Raw genomic sequence first — 24,868 nt, forward strand, 5'->3', positions numbered from 1 at the left:
TGAGGATTCTAATGTCAAGGAAGGCTAAAGACTGCCAGCCAACCAGCACAAGATAGGGAAGAGGCATGGGTGATTCTTCCTCACAGTCCTCAGAAGGAACCTACCCTGTAGACGTGTGGGTCCTGGACTTTTACCCTCCAGGACTGTGAGATAATAAATTCCTGTTGGTAAGCCACTTATTTTGTGACATTCTGTTACAGCAGCCCTAGTGGCCTAACACAGAGGTGGTGCATATAAAAGATCTAACATAAGGCCTGAAAGTAAGCTTTCGATAAACACCCACTGTTATTATTAAACTGCTGGTTTAACTATTTATCTACTCTATTGCTTATCTTACATTCTCTTGCTGGCACAAAACCTAACATACTATAGTCAATAAATGTTTATGTAATACTAAATAAATGAATGAAAGAATAAATGAAATGTTTAACACTTAACTGAACATTTTCAAGGCAGTTTTCCATTAGTATAAATAAATACAGAATTATTTAAGATCAGTTAATAAGAAAGTAACATTTCTCAAGGGAAATAATTCAGAAGTTTTTCTAAGTAATTCAACAGAAGAAAATTGATAACCAAGAAAAATTTTGCACATGTCTACCAGGAAACATGTTCAAGAATGTTCAAAGCAGAAATCAAACCAAACTAAATAAATACTGACTGTCAGGAGAATAATTGTGCTATATACACACTACTATCCAGTTATACTCAACTACTGAATGAATTTTAAAAAATAATGTTGAATGAAAAAAACAAGTCCTAGTCTATATATAATTTTCATAATGCTCAAAAACAAAAAAGAATAATATATTGTGTAATACACATACATAAGTGGAAAAAATTATTTTAAAACAACCACAGTAATGATAAATCCACAATTCAGGATAATGGCAACCTCTAGGAGAAGGCAGAAAAAAAAAAGGTTAGGACAGAGGATGACAAACAATGGCTCACAGGCTAAATCCAACCTACTACCTATTTCTGTATGGTCCATAACCTAAGAATGGTTTTTCATATTATTAAATGGTGGAAAAAAATGAAAAGAAGAATATTTCATGACCACACATAAATTACAAGAAATTCAAATTTCACTGTTCATAAATAAAGTTTTACTGGAGTTCAGCCACACTCATTCATTTACACAATGTTGACGGTTACTTTTGTGCTACAATGAAGAGTTTGTAGTTATGACAGAGACCTTATGGCTAATAAAGCCTGAAGTATTTATTATCTGGCCCTTTATAGAAAAACATTTGCCAATACCTAGATTAGAAAGCAGCATACGGACTGAAATTAGTGGTGCTGTACCTCCTAAGCATAGTATTTTGCTTCATAATTTACACACCTATTCTTTCCTATGTACCAAACATTATATTTTAGAAGGATAAAAAGAGAATAATTTTTAAAGAACTGAAAAAAATATTTTAAAATCAACAACTTAGTACTGAAGAACTAACCTGCTATTAGGATAGTGTTTAACAAGAATCAGCAAACTCTAATACCCAGGTTACATCTAAGTTGCTGCCTGATTTTGTAAATATAGTTTTACTGAAACAGCACCACACTCGTTTGTTTTGTAGGACACCATATGCACTGCAAAGCCCGAAGTATCTACTACCTGCCCTTTTACAGAAAACGTTTGCCTACCCTTGCTCTACAAAATTACCATGTCTAAAAGTTTACCTAAATTAAAGCAAATATTAATATGAGATTATAAAAAGGAGCAAAAAGCATAGTAAAAGAGCTGAAAGCACAATCTCCAAAGTCACAAGCACTGGGCTTATATCCTGCCTCTGAACATACTACATGATGTTAGGCAGAGTACTAAGGACTGTGAGCTGGTTTCAAAACCTGTAACTTGGTAGTGATAATTCCTACTCCAAAGAATTATTGTTCAGAATTAGATTCTCAGTTACTTTACTTTTTATTCATACTGTTTACATACAAGAAAACAAACCATTTGGCTGAAAGTCTTCCTTGTTAGTTTCCCTAACCTTTGAAAATTTCAGTTTTTGAAAATTTCAGTGACCTAAACAGGGAAAATTTTGAATACATACACAAGCATATAAAATTATTTTTAAATCCAGTTTCTTTAAATTTCAATTCAACCTAAAACTAATTTGTGTTCCAAAGGTTTATTCATAAGTCAGGAGACTTTAATTTCATTTTGCCATAGAAACAATGTTATAATTCATTATGATTTCCCAAAGCACTTAGTGAAATATACTCAGCAAATAATTTACAGTTTCCCAATTACAAAAGATTAATTTTTAAGACTCAGAACTTAATCCTGTTTAGATTTGTCTATTTATAATGTGATTTGTAAATGTATTACCTAATACATATCAGGTTTGAGACCTAAATCTGTTACAACCTCTTTAAAATTGCTTCTCTTCATCAGCAAAATGGAGACTTTTATGAGTGATTTTAAGGATAAACCACAATGTAAATGTATATACATTTTCAAACTATACAAATAATGAGCATTAATACTCATTAATAAATAATACTGCCTTAAATCACTGGTTAATTTTTTTTCCTGAAGAGTCAGTGATTATAAATATTCATTTTTGTACTATGTTCTAGGTATAGTTATATAAAGATCTCAGCAGTTACAATGTTGAATTGAGAAACAAAATGTTTCACCGTCCCCAAATATGCATTAATGACCACTATAAAGTTAGTCCCCACGTATTATTCCATCCTCACTTAACACCAGTTTCTATTCACATTCATCACATTAAGGTCCTTGCTGATCAATCTCTCCCTGACTGTTGGATGGTATACAAAGTGAATGACAAAGGAAATTGCAAATTTTGCCAAATATAAAGGATTTCATAAAGATGATGATAGTAATATTATAAAATTATTCAAATCAGATGCAAAATCATCTATAAATATGACAGGATTAGATAAGTTAAGTGAATAAAAGAAAACTGCAAAGAATTATAATGTTGATTCCTCAAAATATTTTGGGTATTAAAAAATTAAGAAATCATCTTTAGAAAACTGCCAGTCTCTGCCATTTCTGAAAAAATGGTTTTTATATTACAGTTATAAAAGTAGAACATGTAAAATTATGAAGTGAAGGTGTACCATCTTTCATCAATTCTAATAGGAATATTTTTAACATTCTAACATTTTTTAAATGGGGGTCATCTTACAGTCCATGGCATCTTACAATCTGTTATAAACTTACCAACTTTCGGCCAGACATCAGTTGTAACATAAATGTTATATCTGAGTGATGTCTAAATTTTGTTAGTTCTTTCTTGGCGTCATAATCGGACAACTATAATTCCTTGAAGTTTAGATATATCGCTTATGAGCTTGCTCAAGAGGAAACATGACCCCCACTAGTTGTTGAAAACCTCTCATTGATTCCTTTCGATAAGAGCAAGAAAATGCTAGCAATAAAACTGGTAGACTGGTGTTGACTTCTTGAGAGAAAATCCAAGAGATAAAACTGAAGTGCTCTTTTAAGAAATGCTGAAGTTTCAATGCACTTGGTGTTACAGAGATTAATATTATTTGAGAAAATATGAACATCAATGGCCCTGATTTAAGAAAGTAATGACTGGAAAGGCAAATTATGAATGTGAAGTAGATTTAGGAATGAATGTCTTTATCAATTTATTTCATTCATATTTTCCTTTTTATGGATTCACAAGAATGATATAATAAAAAATGTAAATTCAAAAGTTAATTCAGCAAACATAAAATAAAAAATGAAGTGACAAAAAAGCAATGTATCAGTTAAATTGGCAACAGTTTTTCTCTTTGAGTCAGATGTAAAATAAAAATATGACTTACAGTTGTATCTTGGATTTGATAAAATGCATACTGTATTCATCACACAATTCTGTCAAATATTATAATCCTCCTCAGATTAATTACTTTCAAATTAATACAGACTTGCAAATATAACCAAAATTCTGATAAAAATATAAAACAAAATAATTTTTAAACTGCATTTTTCAAGGTAAAACCCCCATCAAACCTCTTTTTCACTCTACTACAAAATGTGGATCTCTATTTTAGTTAGGTCTACTTTAAAGTGATCTTTTTCAATACCAACAATGCTGGGCTAAGGAGAGTCTCCTACAGGAGACAGGGTTGCTCAGAGACAGCACGTAACATTATGAATGAGTGTTCCCAAAGACTTTTGGTTGTGTTTTCAGAGTAGACTCTGAACTCCTTGAGTTATCTACCATACTCCTCTCCCACTCTCCTTCTCAATCCTAATTATTAGAGCTGATAAACTCTTCCCTATGGTGACAATACAATGTCTGTACTCTGAAGTTCCTAGGAAGATAAACGAAGGTCAAAAAATCAGCAAGTTTTTTGTAAGCTACATAACACGCTGTATATAATAATTATTATGTCTGTAGTTAATCACCATTCCCCTCACAGTAGGAAACCAACTTACTCTTCCCCACTGAATCTCTCCCTCATCCTCTGCAGTAGTGCCCAAGCAAACAAGGCAAAAAAAAAAAAAAAAAAGTACCATGAACTCTCTTGTCAAGAAGATAAGGGAAATGTGATTTCAGGCAAAAACTAGAGACAGCACTTTCTGAGAAATGCAAATAGTGCAGTATTGCTGAAGTTTAAGGGATGAAGAAAGTAACAGAGAGAGGAAAATCAAGAACAGTAAGAAAGCCTAAGGATGGAGGCTTTCAGCTAAGCTAAAGAGGTTTTAATCTACCCTCCAAGCAATAAAGAACCAGTGAATAACTTCAAGCAAATGAGCAATGCATTCAGTTTTGCTTTAGAAAGATTACTGGCAGCTCAAGTAAAAGATGCATTAGAAAGATCCAAGATTAGAAGTAAAGAGATGGAAAGAATAGCAAGTGACAAGAATTTCAACAAAGGCAGAAATAAAAATAGAAAAGAAGAGGACACAGATATTCAGAAGGTAGAAAACATGGGATTTGGTCACTGATTGGGTATGAGCTAGATGGGCAGTGACAGAGAGAAGATTCTGAAAGAGCACTTGAATTCCCAGCAATTCAAATCAAAACCTCAAAGTCAAACCATCTTTGATGGTGATTCTTTACAGTAAGACGGGTAATACAGAAAGGGAAGTACATGTGAAGATAAACAAGTTTAGTTTTGAAAATGTTAAGAAAGAGGGAATGGAAAGCCCAGTTCTGGGTAAGATGTTATAAACACATGCTACCCCTCTTCTCCCACTGAAAAGAACTATAAAATCTGGACACAACATTTGAGGACTCTGAAAAGTAAATAGAAGGAGGTAAATTAGAGAACACCAGAACTCAAAGTACCACCAAGCACATGGTGAGTTATCATTTTTTTAAAACAATCTTTCTTCTGGCTTAAATCTAACTTGGCCAAAAACCTGGAATTAAGCACTCTGGTAATGACAGGTAGAGAAGAAAATTTCTAGGTCTAGCTTATGAACTGCAGAGGGAACTCTTTGGTAAACTTGAGAAGGGAGGAAATCTCCCACTTTTTTTTTTTCTTTCTCTCTCCTTTTTTAAACTTTCTCATGTGCTGTAGCTCTCAGGAAAGCTCACCACTGTGGTGGCAGCTGAGACAGCAAAAGGAGCTTACAAGAAGCAAAACTCTAAGGGAAGGGAACCTTTGTCTCCTAAGACACTGACGTGCCAAAAAGGTAGAGCCTAGATAGGAAGGTTATACTAGGAAGACTGAAAAGTGGAGCCCCAGGGAAAGGAAAACATCAAGTTGATGGCAAACTGGGTGGAACTCAGGAAAATGACCTCTTAAGTTGTTTATAAAATCCTGGGCTCACTGGTAACCTGTGTATGTATGGATATAATCCTGTTCTATACACCAAAGACTTTGAAAATAGAGCTAACAGCTAGACCTCTACGCAGATCTCAGACAGACCACACTGGGCAGTATACATGCAGGACACATCTGAAGGGCACTATAAGACATTGAGAAAAAAAAGTCTAACTAGAACTGCAGAAAAGTAGGTACTTGTAGCCTGGGCCTTATAGGTCAACTGTCTGCTAAAACAAAAGCAATCAACAATCTCTGTATGATTTAAACAAAATTCAAAATCTAATACTATGACATCCCAAATGTTCAGATATAGTCCAAAATTAATCAGCGCATGAAGAACCACACAAAAAAATTTCAATTTACTTGGGAATATTCAGTTAACATATTAATTAAATGACATTAAACATTACTTATTATTATAATTATATCACTACTATGTTACATAATATAATTATATTATAATATTAATATAATTATCTGACAAAAACTTTAAAGACACTATTCTAAAAGTGCTTGAAAAATAATCATGAACAGTGGTGAAAAAAGATTAAAATAGGAAGTGTTAGCGAAGAATAAAATGATATAAAGAAATAAAGGAAACCAGGGGTGCCTGGGTGGCTCAGTCGGTTGAGCATCTGATTTTGGTTCAGGTCATGATCTTACAGTTCATGGGTTCAAGTCCCACATTGGGCTTGCTGCTGTCACAGAGCCCACTTTGGATCCTTGTCTCCCTCTTTCTCTGCTCCTTCCCCGCTCATTTTCTCTCTCTCTCTCTCTCTCTCTCTCTCTCTCTCTCTCTCAAAAATAAACATTAAAAAAAAGTTACAAAGAAAATCAAATGGAAACACAAGAAATGAAACATACAATCACCAAAATAAAACATTCAGTAGATGGATCAAATAAGCATAATGATGATGAAAGGGGCAAGAGTAAGAAAACCTGAAAAGGGAATAGAAATTATCCAATCTAAATAAAAGAAAAGAAACTGGAGGGGCCCCTGGGTAGCTCAGCTGGTTGAGGGCCCAAGTCTTGATTTCAGCTGAAGTCATGATCTCACAGTCATGATATCAAGCCCCATATAGGGCTCTCTGCTGAGCAAAGAGCCTGCTTGGGATTTGCTCTCTCCTTCTCCCTCTACTCCCCCCTCTCTAAAAAGAAAAAAAAAAAGAAAAGAAACTGGCAAAAATTGAACAGAGCTTCACAAACCCATGGAACTAGAACAAAGATCTAACATTCATGTGATCAGAGAACCAGAGAAGAGAAAGTTTCAGTACTAAAAAAAATGTCTGAAGAAATAATGGCTCCAAAATGGCATAAGGCATGAATCTTCAAGTCCAAGAAACCAAGCAAACTAACAACAGAATAAACCTAAAGAAATCCATGCCAGAGACAACTTAACTACAAAAGACAAGCAAAAACAAAACAAAACAAAAACAAAAAACAAACAAAAAACCACAAAATTTTGAAGCATCCAGAGAAAAATAAGACATTACTTACAGGAGGAAAATAATTTGAGTAGGTGAGGATTTCTCATTAAAAACTATGGAGGACCAAAAGAAGACAGGTGACATTTTTTTAAATGATAAAAGAAATGAAATGTCAACCCAAAATACTACATCCAGTGAAAATATTGCTTCCAAATAAAGATGAAATAGAAATGAGGATTTATAGCTAACAGGCCTGATCTAAAAGAACTGCTAAAGGAATTTCTAGAGACAAATGACTTAAGAAAAGCTGGAACATTACGAATGAAGGAACAGCAAAAGAAACAGTAAATATTTGTGTAAATGCAACAAAGTATTCCTGTCTGCTTGAGTTCTGAAATATATTTAAAGTTGCAAGCAAATGTTGCTTGGTAGGGATGTAAATGCACCTAAATATAACAGATAAGACAACTATAGCATAAAACGCAAAAGGGTAAAGGGACCTTTAGGGTGGAAGGATCTCTACATTCCAAGTAGTAGTAAAATGCTGTTTATTATGAAAAGTAAAGTATGATTTTAATTCCCTTTAGCAACCACTGAAAGGATAAATGAAAAATACAGCCGAAATCAGAACTAGAAATCAGAAGAGATTAACTGAAATGAAGTAATAAAAAGTGTTCAAATAACCTAAAGTTGGCAAAAATTTGGAAAGAGAAACAAAAAGAGAGAACAAACAGAAAATTAATAAAGTGTGGGGCACCTGGCTGGCTCAGTCAGATGAATGTCCGACTTTGGCTCAGGTGATGATCTCGCAGTTTGTGAATTCAAGTCCACTGGGCTTGCTCTTCTCAGCACATAGCCTACTTTGGATCTTCTGTCCCCCTCCCTCTGTCCCTTCCCCACTTGTGCTCTCTGTCTCAAAAATCAATAAAACATTTTTAAAAATTACAAAAAAAATGTCATGCATAAATCTAAACATATCAATAATTATATTAAATGCCATTAAACATAATAATATAATTCAATTACATTAAACACACTGATTAAAAATAGGAATTGTTAGAATGGACTTAAAAAAGTTCACAAACCAACTACAGATTCACTACAAAAATCTTACCAAGTCAGTCATTACAGGTAGTTTAAAAAGATGAAACTAGATGTACGATGCAAACGCTAATCAAAAGAAACTAGAATGGTTATACTAATATCAAAGAAAGTAAACTTCAGAGCAAAAATAATTAACAAGAATGTGGCACATGGACTCTAAGGTAGCCTCCATAAACCTTGCTTCATGAGGTTGACACCCCTGTGTAATCCCCTCCCTCTGAGTGTGGGGAGAATCTGTGATTTGCTTCCAACCAATAAAATATGACAAAAATATTCATAATTACCAAAAACTAGAAACGACCCAAATGCTCAATGGGTGAATAGACAAACAAATATAGCACATCCATATGATGGAATATTACTTACCAACAAAAAAGATAAAGCTAGATATAGGCAAAAACTTGGATGAATATCATTAAAATAAATGAAGCCAACTGCAAAGGCTATATGCTGTTATATATGTGTGTACACATCCATACAAAATAACATATTCTTAAAAAGACAAAACTATAGTAATGGAGAATAGATCAGTGGCTGCCAAGATGGGGGGTGCAGACTATATTAAGAAATAACACAAGAGAATTTCTGGGGTGAAAGAGTTGTTCTATGTTCTGACTGTGGTGGTAGTTACATGAATTTATACATGTAACATACATATTTATACATGTGTTATATATATATAATATATGTGATATATATAAAATATATATATATAAAACATACATATTTATACATGTAACATATATATTTATACATGTGTTAAAATTCAAACTAGTGGAAAAGAAAAATAAAGTTAATCGTACTGTAAGATAATTTTTAAAATAAAATAGTTCTTAAAAACAGGATGCTGATGCAACACCGAGGAAATGATTCCAGAAGCAGCTAGAAAGAAGTTAGGAGAGGTATCTGAATAACTGGTACAGATATTGAAATCATCAACCCCTGATTAAATAATATGTGGGAGCACCCCAGGATATTATTTACAGAAAGAAAATAACCAAGGAGAGAACCCCAGAGAATATCAGCATTTAAAGATTGAGAAGAATCCTATGGAAGACATTTAGAAATAGTAATCAGAGAAGTAATGGATAAATAAAGAGAATATGGTATCACAGAAGCCAAGGAGCAAATACCGAAGTAGTCATGAGATCAAACATTGCAGAATGGTCAAGTTTCAAGATGATTTTGTCATAATAAGCTGTGGACTTGAATGGAAAATTGAATAGTAGGTAAGCAGTAAGAGACAACAGGTTCTTCATTAATTTGAAGTGCCTGGCTATAAAGAGGAAGAGGAGGACAGGATGATGACTACGTAGAAATGTGAGGAACACAAATATATTTGTAGGCTAGGGAGGGTTACCAGTAAAGAAGGAACATTCAGAAAAGAGAGTCTGAAATAACTGATGGTTAGATAAGGAAGGTCCTTAAGTAAACAGATGAAAGTGTGAGCTCTAAAGTCAGACTACAGAAATTTAAATACTTATTCTATCATTTAGTAGCTATAAAACCTGAGCTAGTTAATTTTTCTTTATGCCTCAATAGGATATAAACTGGCAATGTAACAGGATCTACCCCAGAGCACTGTTGTGAGATTAGAGTTAATATAAGAACGTAGAACCACACCTAACATAAAGTACCCAATAAATGAGATATTAATAATTATTAGAATTAAAATTATCAAATAGGATGGAATGGGAAAGATGACTTTTGAACAGAGGAAATTCTATCCTTTCCTGAGACTAGAGAAAACAAAGAAAGATTTGGTACAATTACAAATAAATTTATAAGTTTGGAGGCAGAAAATATGAGGAAATGTGGGACTCTTAAGCCTAATTTTCTCTATGAAATAATGATTATCCTCATAGAAAGATAGATAAGGGACAAAAATATAGAGGAAAATTTCCACTGTGGACAATGGGAGAGGCTGCTGACCATGAAGATATAAAAGGATTGCTAGCAGGATTCAGCAGCTTGGCTGAAACCAGAGACCAAAAATTGACCTGACATTAATCACTGTAGCTTTAATTTCCTCCAGCAACGTTCAGAAGCTTGAATGTAAAATAGTCACTAGCTAAGTAACACATAATAAGGAGGGATATGTCAACTCAGAAAGGAGGGCTCCCTAAGGACAGGCCAGTCAATTATACAGGTATGCATAGAAGTCTGTGAACTTAATTTTCACATTATTCCAACAAGTTTAAAGGCATCTCTTTTGGAAACTACACAAATGTCCATCAACTGTGGTATAAATAAACAAATTATGGTACATCCACACAATGGAATATGACTCAACATGGAATAAAAAAAGAACAAACTACTGATACACATCAGCCTCAAAAAAAAACATATATAACTGATAATTTTGTATACAAGTTTTATTTTTAAAACTTTTTATTTAAGTAATCTCTACACCCAATGTGGAGCTCAAACTCCTGACCCTGAGATTGAGAGTGACATACTCTTGCCACTGAGCTAGCCAAGTGCCCCCTACATAAAATTTTTAAAAAGACAAAAGTATAGTGACAGGAGGTACATCAGTGGTTTCCTATAGCTTCTGGTAGATTGACTGCAAAGGGACACAAAAAAACCCTCCCCCAAGTTTTATTGAGATATAAGTGCCAATTAATATTGTACTAATTTAAGGTGTACAACATAATGACTTCATATATATACATACATATGAAAAATAATTATTACAGTAAGTTTAGTTAACGTGAATCATCTTACACAGTTACAAATTTTGTTTTTCTTATGGTGAGGTGATAAAACTTAAGTGATGCTGGAATACTGCTATACCATGATTGTGGCAGTAGTAATATGACTATATGCATTTCTCAATACTCACTGTGATATACATTCAACAGTGGTGAATTTCATTGTATTTAAATTATATCTTAATAAAACCTATTTTTAAAAAGTTCTTTATTTGAAGACCTGGGTATAAAGTTCTATCAAGGGGCGCCTGGGTGGCGCAGTCGGTTAAGCGTCCGACTTCAGCCAGGTCACGATCTCATGGTCCGTGAGTTCGAGCCCCGCGTCAGGCTCTGGGCTGGTGGCTCAGAGCCTGGAGCCTGTTTCCGATTCTGTGTCTCCCTCTCTCTCTGTCCCTCCCCCGTTCATGCTCTGTCTCTCTCTGTCCCAAAAATCAATAAACGTTGAAAAAAAAAAAAATTAAAAATAAATAAATAAATAAATAAAAAATAAATAAATAAAGTTCTATCAAGCATGTTGATAAAGACAGCTTTTAAAAGGAGCTTCCTTCACCTAGCCTAGTCTACTGTCCCAAGATGTAATCTCTAAAATAACAGGCAAAGAAGAGTATGGTAGGCAGAATTTTAAAAGCTCTAAAGTTTTTCTTTTCTTTTTTTTTTTTAATTAAGCTTTTATTATTTTTCAGGAAGGAAGGCAGGGAGGGAGGCAGAGAGAGAGAGAGAAGCTCCAAGGTTTCTTATTAATTCCTTGCTGCTCCACCAGACTCACAAATGCTACATAATCCCCAAGACTTTATATAGGATGGGTTCTATCTCCATGATTGGGTTATGTTAAATGAGATGACTGACATTAAAATAGAGACATTACGTTAAAAAACAAATTTTTTTTTAAAGTGGGGCGCCTGGGTGGCTGAGTCGGTTAAGCTCAGGTCATGACCTCACAGTCAGTGAGTTCGAGCCCTTCACTGGGCTCTGTACTGACAGCTCAGAGTCAGGAGCCTACTTCAGATTTTGTGCCTCCTCCTCTCTCTGCCTGTCCCTCACTCATGCTTTGTCTCTCAAAAATGAATAAACGTTATAAATAAATGAATAAATAAATAAATGACATTATGCAGTGAGCCTGACCAAATCACATGAGCCATTTATTTATTTATTTGTTTGTTTACATATTTATTCACTGACGGGAGATACTCGTGAGCTATTTATTTCTTTAAAATTCAACTATAGTTGACACACAATATTATATTAGTTTCAGGTGTATACAGAGTGATTCAGCATTTATGTGCATTACAAAATGATCCCACAGTAAGTCTAGTTATCATCTGTCACTATACAACTTATTACAACATAACTGACTATATTCCCTATGCTATACTTTACATCCCCATCACTTCTTATTTTATAACTGGAAGTCTATACCACTTAATCCCCTTCACCTATTTTGCCCATTCTCTCACTCTTTGCCCCTCTGGCAATCACCAATTTGTTTTCTGTATTTATGAGTCTGTTTCTATTTTGTTTTGTTTGTTCATGTATTTTGTTTTTTAGATTTCATAAGTGAAATCATACAGTATATTGTCGTTCTCTGACTTACTTCACTTAGCATAACATCTTCTAGGTTCACCCATGTTGCCCCATATGGGAAGATTCATTCTTTTTCATGGCTAATATTCTTGTGTGTGTGTGTGTGTGTGTGTGTGTGTGTGTGTGTGTGTGTGTATCAATGGACACTTAGGTTGCTTCAATATCTTGGGTATTGTAAATAATGCTGCAATGAACATAGGGGCATATATCTTCTTGAATTACTCTTTTTGTTTATTTTGGGTAAATAACTAGAAATGGAATTGCTAAGCCAGCTGGTATTTCTGTTTTTAATTTTATGAGGAACTTCCATACTATTTTCCACAGTGGCTGCACCAATTCACATTACAACAGTGCACAAGGGGCCCCTTTCCTCCACATCCTCACCAACACTTGCTATTTCATATCTTTTTGGTACTAGGCATTTTTCTTGACAGGTGTGAGGTGATATCACATGAACTCTTTAAAATCAAAATGTTCTCAAGCTGGCTGCAAAAGGGGCAGTCAGGAATTTGAAACATGAGAGGGGTTTGATGCACAAGAAGTCATCTGTTGCTGAGATGAAGGGGGCCACATGGCAAAGACCTGACAGTGGTCTCTTAGAATTATTGATCTCTTGTCAAAAGCTAGTCAAACAATGAAGATCTCAGTACTATAGCAGCAAGAAAGTGAATTCTACCAACACTCTAAGCAGTGAAGAAGGTCTTACCCTACTTGAGCCTCAGATGAGGACACAGCTGGCTGACACCATGATTTTAGCTTTACGAGACCATAAGCAGAGGATCCAGTTAAAATATGCCAGATTTTTTACCCACAGAAACTGTAATAAATCTGTGTTGCTTTAAGCCACTAAGTTTATGATAATTTCTTACACAGCAACAGAAAACTAACACAGAGAGACCAATTTTAAATAGTATCTCTATCTCATCATAAGAAAGTTCTAATTTCAAACTTAACATCTATGAAGACTCCCCACAGTTAATTTCAGCTCTCACTTCTACTCACTGCCTCACATTACTAGTGTATGTATTCTTATTCAATATTAAGATTATAAATTACTCTAGAGACAAACTGTGTCTGATGAAGCTTTAATTAAGCAACGTTTAATTAATTAACCTACTACCTCCAAAGTGTTTAACAAACTGCCTTGTTGTTAAATTAGCAGACAGAAAAAAAACTTAATATATACTGCACACACCCAACTAAAAAAAAATTTTTTTTACTCTTATCTGCATCTTTCTAAGGTAAAGTTTTATGTATACATTTAGCCATCAAGGGAATGAAGAAATTCTATATAGAGTAACAAAGTGAATCTTGAAAGATCATATAAAAATCCCTGTCAAAATGCACTGCTGATCTCTAAGTTTTTTTTAAGCTTTTTAAAAATTAAAACAAAAATACTAAATTCTGATTGCAAGATGGCAAAATGACTCTATAGCTTCCCTTCTTGCAAAATACTACAATAAAGTTGTTGTTTTAAGTGAATAGACATCAGTGCTCAAAAACCAGCAAAACTCTTAGTAGTCCCAAGAACAGAAGGAATCCAGAGATAAAGAAAAGTCCAGAAAATCAGTTTTAAGTGAGAAACTTCATTAGCAAAAGCATGTCAGAAAGAATACTACCACAGAAGGTGTGAGCAACATGAAGCATGCCCTAAGACTTTCTGGAAGCTAAGAATATGAAAAGGTCTAGGAAAAGACAGTGGTTACAGTAAGAGTATTACTTCCATCGTATTATTCATCTCCAAAAGCCAGAAAGCACAGTTAGTTACCTTCAGATAGGAGTGATCAGAGAGGGCTTAGAGGTAAAGGTCAGGCCAATCCTCTGGGTGGCTGGTTATAACGAAGAAGAATGAGAGTCTCCTAAGGCCAGAAAATAAACTGCCAAGGTATTTGTCTGCAGAATATCAATATGTCCCATCCATTCTCTACTCTCACTGAAAACTGCACAGAAGACAGTAGCACTCTCCCATCTCACCAGGGGGCCACTCAAAGGTAAGGAGCAATAAAAGATACTCCCAAATATGAACACAGTGTCGTGAACACCAAACATCTGATAAATGCTGACACTGTGAAATAGAGAAGTTAAAAACAGAAGAAACCAAGGTAAGAAGGCCAATAGCACACTAAGAAAAAAAAAAAAAAGACTAATCAATGACTATAGTATTATCAGAAAAATGAGAATATAATTAACGAGATTTAGGGGAAAACAAATTAGAATTCATGGACATGAAAACATAAGTTTCTAAATGAAAAGAAATTCATTAGATGGGCTGAACAGCAGAGTAGACAAAACAAAAGAATATGTTAGCTGAAATTTAAGCCTAGGAATACTTCTAAAACACAATAATAAGAGAGAAAGGGATAAAAAGGATAAAAAAGAAACACAGAAAAAGGGACCTTTGATGAAAGTTCCAAGCTAACCATCTAATATGAGTTCTCTTAAAGAGAAAAAGGAGAAGAAGCAGTATTTGAAGAAATGGGGCCAAATTAGTTCTAGACTTAAGGCTGTTCTGGACCTGCCTAGTAGATTTTAAAAGCAAGCCTTGAAAGACTCAAATCGTTTCTAAGTAGCTTAACTGCATCCTAGAATAAAGCCCCAACATATTTAAAATTTTTTTTTCCAACATTTTTTATTTATTTTTGGGACAGAGAGAGACAGAGCATGAACGGGGGAGGGGCAGAGAGAGAGGGAGACACAGAGTCGGAAACAGGCTCCAGGCTCCGAGCCATCAGCCCAGAGCCTGACGCGGGGCTCGAACTCACGGACCGTGAGATCGTGACCTGGCTGAAGTCGGACGCTTAACCGACTGCGCCACCCAGGCGCCCCAAGCCCCAACATATTTAAATACAAAGAAATCCAAGATAAAATACACAATGCTGGGCATCCAATCACAAATTACCGGGTGTATGAAAAAGCAGAAAAAGAAGACTCCAGTGAGGACAAAAATCAACCAAAAATGACAAAAATAACAGAATTATTACAAAAGGTCATTAAAACATCTATTATAACTATGTTCAAATTTTTATTTTTAATGTTTATTTTGAGAGAGAGAGCACAAGAGGGGAAGGGACAGAGAGAGAGGGAGATGCAGAATCCAAAGCAGGCTCCAGGCTCCAAGCTGTCGTGAACTCGTGAACTGTCGTGAACAGGTTCATGAACTCATGAACCTCAAGATCATGACTTGAGCCAAACTCGGACGCTCAACCAACTGAGTCACCCAGGTGCCTCTATGTTCAAATTTAAGAATGTAGAGAAAAGCATAAACACTATAGGGAGAGACGCAGAAAGTATAGAAATGACCCAAATAAACTGTAAATTAAAAAATACAAGATGAAAAAAATTTCTGAGATGAAAAAAATACAATGTCTGGATGAGATTAATAGATTAGACAAAGCAGAAGAAAATATTAATGAACCTGAAGGCTGAAGGTATAGAAAGAAAAACTATCCAAAACGAAAAGTAGAAAAAAGAGTGAAAAAAAATGAACAGAGGGATGTGGAGAGAACATCACACAGTCTAGTGGATGGGTAATGAGAATCCTGGAATCAAAGAGAGAGAACAGAAAAAAAGTTTTCAATAAATAATACATAAAATTTTTCCAAATTTGATGAAAATTATAAATTCGCAGATCCAAGAAGCTCAAACAATGCCAACAAAATAAACATGAAAAAAACTACACCAAACTACATTGTAATCAAAGTGCTTCTAGTGGGGATGCCTGGGTGGCTCAGTCGGTTAAGGGTCCTACTTTAGCTCAGGTCATGATCTTGTAGTTCATTGAGTTCGAGTCCCGCATTGGGCTCTCTGCTCTGAGCACAGAGCCCACTTCAGATCCTCTGTCCCTCTCCTTCTGCCCTTTCCCCACTCATGCTGTGTCTCTCAAAAATAAAAAAATAAACATTAAAAAAAATTGCTTCCAGTGATAAAATGTTAAAAGTCAGTGGAGAAAAAAGATACATTACATATACAGGAAAAAGATAAGAATGACAGCAAACTTCTTGTCAGAAACAGGCATGCCAGAAGATAACTGGAGAATCATCTTTAAAGTTCTGAAAGAAAAAATTTTCAACCTATATTATACTCACCAAAAATATTTCTCAAAAATGAAGGCAAAATATTTTTTTCAGACATACAAATGGTAATCAAATTCACCAAATAACCACCACTACAAATTATTCAAGCAAAAGGACAAAATAAAGACATTTCCCAAGAAATCTTGGGAAGTTTCTGTCCAAGAGAATTGCCAGAGAATATTCTCTACCATAAAGACAAAGTGAGAGCAGAATAGAATATAAGGAACAGTGATAAGGAAAGAAATATATAAATCTTGATAAGTCTAATAATTGTTTTAAAATATTTCAAATTAAAATCTGTAACTAAAATTCCAGATGCTATTAACTTTGGAGATATGGGGTAAGAGAAAACACAGGAGGTTCTCTTCTACTATCTACAGGAGGGATACAAGCACAAATTAATTCCAAAATCAAAAAACAAACTCACGTGTTAAAAATATAAAGGGTAACCATTAAAACATCTAAGTATCTTTCAATGACATTGCAAAGAAAAAAACTGCTAAAATTTGAAATAACTACATTAATTAACTCACATCGATACCAGTTAGGATCTACTCTAAGTTATAAATCTAATCAAAATATACTACCATATCACTGACTTATTTCCTAGGTTAGCAGGATGCCTCATGGTGTGGTGAGCTGATAGAAACAATCATCAGTTATTCTGTGGACAAAAGGTCAAAAGGCATTTGTATACCTCTACAAGTCAAAACTATTAAGTTTTAAGTACTAAAATAATTATCTAAAAACCATTAATATCTTCTTGGATATGTGACTTAATTTAGTTAGCTGGAATAATTGGAGGTTTTAATATACTTTTGCTTCTAATGTGCTTTTGAAAAGATATGTAGTTATATTTATCTGAAGGTTTCCCATTTTTCTTTTACAATTCTTTGCTACCTAAAAGTATTTAAAACCAAAAGCATGTATGAAAAACAAAGGCAGCAATGTAAAAACTCATTTGTTTTAATATAAATATCTGGGTTGCTATGTCTACTTCTACCCTTTTTAAACAAAGATAGAGCTGTAAACTTACTCCTAATTAAGCAAACCATCAACAGAATTTCACCTTGGTATAAAAGACAAGGCAGAAGAGAAGATATGTCACAACTTTTTATTCAGTAAATGTTTAAATGTTTGTAAAGAAACATAATTCATTTATACCTACCTTTTTCCAGAACTTCACTCTGAATATTAATATGCTCAAAATCTCAAAAAAAAAGAAAAATCATACCATATGCCCTTCGGCTCGAGCTTTATTTTGCCGTGCTTCCCGTTTTCGCTGTAGGAACTCTTCCACTTGTTTAGCTCTTTCCACAGCTAGTTGCCCTTTTTGCCTAAGTAATTCGGACAAATAACAAAATCAGAAATTCTGAACATTAAATATTTCAAAAAGTTAAAAATTAGACTTATTCAAAATGTTCTTTGTTGCAGAATATGAAGACTGATATGAAATAAAACCTTCTTAATGAAGAAATAGCTACATATATATTAGTATTCACTACCTAAATCACGTTCTTTACTATTCTTTTATTTGTTTTGTTTTTGAGTGCACGCATAACTGCGAATAAGTAAGGGGCAGAGAGAGAGGCAAAGAGAATCTTAAGTAGACTCCATGCCCACACAGAGCCTGACACGGGGCTCCATCTCACAACTATAAGATCATGACCTGAGCGGAAATCAAGAGTGGGATACTAAACCAACGGAGCAACCCAGGTGCCCCTTTCTTTACTACTTATTTTAAAATTGTTTTTTAAGATCATTTGAGAGAGAGGGCAAGTTGGCGAGGGGCAGAGAGGCAGGGAAGAGAGAATCCCAAAGAGGCTCCGTGCTGCCAACACAGAGTCCAATGTGGGACTCGAACTCACAAAACTGTGAAATCATGACTTGAGCAGAAACCAGGAGCAGCCAACTGAATAAGCCACCCAGGTGCCCCGTTCTTTACTATTTTAAATAAAAGTAAAATCTATTCTACTACTCCAAAGAGAAACCAAGGTTTCTCTTATATTTATTTATTCTACATATAAAATTATTTTAGATTATACTTCATTATAGAAGAATCTCAATATTTTCCAGTAGTTAAGTTTTTTCAGAATTCTGTATCAAATATACCTAAAAACCTTCTTTCAACAATATTGAAGTAAAATTAAAGCAGCATAGCAGCAATTTCAAAAATGAAAGGAATAAAAGTTTGTGTGAGCTTTCAAAGACAAAAAGCAATGTCTGAATTCCTTGAATATTAAAAAGTAAAATGGATAGGTTATATTACTGTACCTTTCTCTGACAATTATTAAAGAATGTAAACATGTTAAGCTTAGGCTACAAATAAAAACTACAAGTAACAACCATTTATTGAACATCTAATATACGTTGTGCCTGTTATTCTGTACCTAACATATACAGTGCCTTTTACATATTATGCCTGTTGTATATTTTGAGAGATAGAAAAATGAATAAAACCCAGCTCCAATAATCAGAGAACTCATAGCATAGTATCAATTGTAGTTAATTTTGGAGGTGAGTCAGAAAGATGAGCAAGTGGACTGGCTGTGCCTCTACTCAAATTTTGACTACTAAGGCACACAAACTTCCTACAGCCTTTCTTCAAGACCATAACTAAGTTATGCTCTGAAAAATACAGGAAATAATGCACTTTCTGTCTTCCAATAGGTTTAAACACTTTCTGATTCCCATCACTGGAATTTTATAGGATTAGATAATCTCCATAGCTGGTTAAGAGCCTTTTATTATGACTGTCAGGTATGTGTAGGTAGCTAACTCTTAATCTAGTGTCACATCATCAAATTCAGAAATGTACTTTACATAACCCCTGGTAGATTGAGTAGATTAAGAATAATCAATGAGAGAAGGGGGCCAAGATGGTGGAACAAAATGGAAGGGTTTTTTTGCATCTCTCTTCCCTGAAATGCAGCCAGACCAACACTAAACTATCTTGCACACCTAGAAAACTGATTGAGGATTAACACAACAAGCTGCACAACTTGAACCACAGAACTCAGCAGGTATGCAGCATGGAGAGGTGAACTGGGGGAGAGAGAAGCTGTGGAGGGCAGGGAGCTGTCTTTGCTTGTGGAGAGAGGACAGAGACGGGGGGAAGAGTACGGGAAAAGCATCCCCCCAACAAAAGCAGTTGGAGAGAAAGAGGAAGAGTGGAAACAGCTGCAAGGGACTGAACAAAACAGGGAGAAAGGAGAAAGGAGAAAGGAGAAAGGAGAAAGGAGAAAGGAGAAAGGAGAAAGGAGAGAGGAGAGGGTTTAAATTCCATTAACACTCTCTAAACAGGGGAGCACAGAGTCTAAAACACCACAGCTCGATACCTGGCAGTGCTCTGGTAGGAAGGGTGAATCCCCAGGAGCAAAGAGAGAAGTCCCAGGGGTCCTCAGGTAACACGGGGAGAGGTGGTTCCCCTGATGAAACATTTGGTAGAGGCTATGTGGACATCCGACAGGAAAGAGTCCCAACAGACCCCAGAGATCAGCCACATTCACTGATTTTGGAACAAGGACATTGGGGGTGAAGCCTGGCACCAGATGTGTGTTGTGATTTGCCATAATCCCTGAAATGCTGCTGCCACATGATCACAGGAACTTTTTCTGGGGCAGGCTAGTGCCCGGCTTCAGTCTCTGAATATTGGCAGTAGCACTGTTGCACGAATGTTCCTTGGTGCAGCTGGCATCTGGCCATTGCTGGGCAAGACCCACCCCCAGAGGGTCTGAGTAGGTCAAGGCCGCAGTCCCTCAGAAGTAAAGTGTTGGTAAACACAGCCCCATCTGAGATAAAACTCAGGAGGGAGGTGCCACCTGGCAGCCTGATGGTTTGGTCACGGACCGTGTAGAAATGGGGAGTGGACAGAAGCCAGAGACAAAGGAGGGATGCTGGTTGAGGGCAGCACAGACTTCTGAAACTAGAGACTGGGTACCTGGGTGACACCATTTTCACTCCTCCCACGCATGAACATACACACCTACATGCGCCACAACAATCCACCCCAGTAAGCTAAGCAGTGCCATCTAGTGGAGAATGGAGCCATTAAACTAAGCCTCCCCCCACCCCGAACTGGGCCAACCACAAGTCTTGAAGAACACCATAAGTCTCTCCACCTGCTTAGTTTATGGACTGTAAAGTGCTTCATAGTTTGACTCCTAGGGGAAACTGTATGTAATTTCAATCGTATCTCATTCTGTTCACCGGTCCATCTATTCAATTGTTGTTTCCTTTTTCTTTCTTTATTCTTGAATAAAGACAGAAAAAAAATTAATTCTTTTTTCCATTTTTACATAAAAAGATTGTTCTTTAAATATTTTCTGCTGTATTTTTCACTTTTTTGTAAATTTTTAAAACTATTTTATTGTCATCATCTCCTTTTATTCTATTTTACTGTATTCGTTTTCTCAAATTTTCTAATGTTTTCCTTTTTTCTCCTTTTTTTTCTTTTCATTCCCTTTTTTCTCTATTCTATCAAGTTTCTTTCAACAACCAGACCAAAACACACCTAGGATCTGGCATCCTTTATTTGATTTTTTGTGTGGTTTTTAATTTTTTAATTTTTATTTTTTTTACTCTATTAATTCCTTTTCTTCCTTCAAAACGACAAAACAAAGGAATTCACCCCAAAAGAAAGAAGAGGAAGAAATAACAGCCAGGTACTTAGTCAATACAGACACAAGCAAGATAGAATTTAGAATTTAGAATCTGAACAAGAATTTAGAATCACAATCGTAAGAATACTAGCTGGGGTTGAAGATAGATTAGAATCCCTTTCTGTGGAGGTAAAAGAAGTAAAAGTAGTCGGGATGAAATCAAAAATGCTATAACTGAGCTGTTCTCGAATGTATGCAGTGGCGGCAATAACGGATGAAGCAGAGCAGCAAATCAGCAATATAGAGGACAAACTTATGGAGAATAATGAAGCAGAAAAAAAGAGGGAGACTAAGGCAAAAGAGCAGGATATAAGAATTAGATAACTTAGTGACTCACTAAAAAGGAATTAACATCAGAATCATAGGGGTCTCAAAGCTTATGTGAGCAAATCAGAGCAGAAAATTTTCCTAACCTGGGAAAAGACACAGACATCAAAATCCAAGAAGCACAGAGGATTCCCAATAGATTCAACAAAAACCAACCATCAACAAGGCGTATCATAGTCAAATTCACCAAATACTCACTCAGGCAAGGAAAGATTCATGAAAGCAGCAAGGGGAAAAAAAAGTCCTTAACCTACAAGGGAAGACAGATCAGGTTTGCAGCAGACCTATCCATAGAAACTTGGCAGGCCAGAAAGGAGTGGCAGGATATATTATTCAGTGTGCTGAATTGGAAAAATATGCAGCCAAGAATTCTTTATCCAGCAAGACTGTCATTAAAAATAGGAGAGATAAAAAGTTTCCCAGACAAACAAAAACTAAAGGAGTTCATGACCACTAAACCAGCCCTGCAAGAAATTTTAAGGGGGACTCTCTGAGGGAAGAAAAGATTAAAAAACAGAAAAAATAGACCAAAGGCGACAAAGATGAGAAAGGACCAGAGAACAACAACAGAAACTCCAACCCTACAGGCAATATAATGGCAATAAATTTATATTTTTCAATACTCACTCAAAACATCAATGGACTAAACACTCCAATCAAAAGACACAGAGTAATAGAAATGGATAAGAAAACAAGATCCATCTAAATGCTGTTTACAAGAGACCCATTTTAAACTTAAAGACACCTTCAGATTAAAAGTAAGGGGATAGAGAACCATCCATCATGTTAATGGACATCAAGAGAAAGCCGGAGTAGCCATACTTATATCAGACAATATAGATTTTAAAATAAACACTATAACAAGAGATGAAGAAGGGCCGTATATCATAATTAAGGGGTCTATTCACCAAGAAGATCTAATAATTATAAACAATTATGCTCCAAACATGAAAGCACCCAAATATATAAATCATTTAATCACAAACATAAAGAAACTCATTGATAACACCATAATAGTAGGGGACTTCAACACCCCACTTACAACAATGGACAGATCATCTAAACAGAAAATCAACAAGGAAACAATAGCTTTGAATGACACACTGGACCAGATGGACTTAACAGATATATTCAGAACATTTCATCCTAAAGCAGCAGAATACACATTCTTCTCGAGTGCACATGGAACACTCTCCAGAATAGATCACATACTGGGACATAAATCAGCCCTCAACAAGTAAAAAAAGATCAAGATCATACCGTGCATATTTTCAGACCACAACACCATGAAACTCAAAATCAACCATAAAAAAAATTTGGAAAAATAACAAATACTTGGAGACTAAAGAACATTCTATTCAAGAATGAATGGGCTAACCAAGAAGTTAAAAAGGAAATTAAAAAGTACAAGGAAGCCAATGAAAATGATAAGACCGCAGCCCCAAACCTCTGGGATGCAGAAAAGGAGTCATAAGAGGGAAGAATATAGCAATCCAGGCCTTACTAAAGAAGGAAGAAAGGTCTCAGATACACAACCCAACCTTCCACCTTACAGAGATGGAAAATAGAAAAAATAAATTCCAAAACAAGCAGAAGACAGGAAATAATAAATATTACAGAAGAAATCAATGCTACTGAACCTCCCCCCCCAAAAAAAACCCCAAGTAAAACAGATCAATGAAACCAGGAGCTGTTTCTTTGAAAGAATTAACAAAATTGATAACCCCCTCACCAGTTTTATCAAAAAGAAAAAGGAAAGGACCCAAATACATAAAATCAAGAATGAAACAGGAGAGATTACAACCAACACAGCAGAAATACAAATAGTAAGAGAATATTATAAGCAATTATATGCCAATAAAATAGGCCATCTGGAAGAAATGGACAAATTCCTAGAAACATATACACTAGCGAAATAGAACATCTGAGCAGACCCATAACCAGTAAAGAAATAGAATTAGTAATCAAAAATCTCCCAAAAAACAAGAGTCCAAGGTCAGATGGCTTTCCAGGGGAATTCTACCAAACATTTAAGGAAGAGTTAACACCTATTCTCTTGAAGCTGTTCCAAAAAATAGAAATGGAAGGAAAACTTCCAAACTCTTTCCATGAAGCCAGCATTACCTTTATTCCAAAACCAGACGAAGACCCCACCCCACTAAAAGTGGGAACTACGGACAAATTTCCCTGATGAACACGGATGCAAAAAATCCTCAACAAGATACTAGTCAACCGATCCAACAATACATTAAAAAAATTATTTACCATGACCAAGTGGGATTTATACCTGGGATGCAGGACTGGCTCAATATCTGCAAAACAATCAATGTGACACATCATATCAATAAAAGAAACGACAAGAACCACATGATCCTCTCAACAGATGCAGAGACAGCATTTGACAAAATACAGCATCCTTTCTTGATAAAAACCCTCAAGAAAATAGGGATACAAGGATCATACCTCAAGATCATAAAAGCCATATATGAAAGACCCATCGCTAATATCATCCTCAATGGAGAAAAACTAAGAGCTTACCCCCTACAGTCAGGAACACGACAGGGATATCCACTCTCACCACTGTTATTCAACATAGTATTGGAAGTCTTAGCCTCAGCAGTCAGACAACACAAAGGAATTAAAGGCACCCAAATCGGCCAGGAAGAAATCAAACTTTCACACTTTGCAGAGGACATGATAGTCTATACGGAAAACCCAAAAGATTCTACCAAAAAACTGCTAGAACTGATCCATGAATTCAGCAAAGTCGCAGGATATAAAATCAATTCACAGAAATCAGTTGCATTCCTATATACCAATAATGAAGCAACAGAAAGAGAAATCAAGGAATCAATCCCATTTACAATTGCACCAAAACCCATAAAATACCTAGGAATAAACATATCCAAAAAGGTGAAAAACCTATTAAAAGCTTATGAAAGAATTTAAAGAACACAGGAAAAAAATGGAAAAATATTCCATGCTCCTGGATTGGAAGAACAAACATTGTTAAAATGCCAATACTACCCAAAGGAATCTATTAATTCAATGCAATCCCTATCAAAATAACACTAGCATTCTTCACAGAGCAGAACAAACAACACTAAAATTTGTATGGACCCAGAAAAGACCCCGAATAGCCAAAGCAATACTGAAAAAGAAAACCAAAGCTGGAGACATCATAGACTCGGACTTCAAGATGTATTACTAAG

At 35.3% G+C, this 24,868-nt stretch overlaps 1 protein-coding gene across 9 annotated transcripts in view; it reads right to left on the reverse strand.

Annotated features, from left to right (window-relative positions):
• Positions 1 to 24,868, reverse strand: part of NEK1 (NIMA related kinase 1) — a 216,960-nt gene that overhangs the window by 104,781 nt on the left and 87,311 nt on the right. For all 9 annotated transcript variants that reach the window (XM_049631313.1, XM_049631305.1, XM_049631310.1 and 6 more), the window contains one exon: positions 17,903 to 18,005. In XM_049631313.1, coding sequence (XP_049487270.1) covers positions 17,903 to 18,005 — 103 coding nt within the window. Of the gene's footprint in view, positions 1 to 17,902; positions 18,006 to 24,868 lie in introns of those variants that run through there.

Source organism: Panthera uncia, chromosome B1 (genome assembly GCF_023721935.1).
Source record: "Panthera uncia isolate 11264 chromosome B1, Puncia_PCG_1.0, whole genome shotgun sequence".
Taxonomy (NCBI): Eukaryota; Metazoa; Chordata; class Mammalia; order Carnivora; family Felidae; genus Panthera; species Panthera uncia.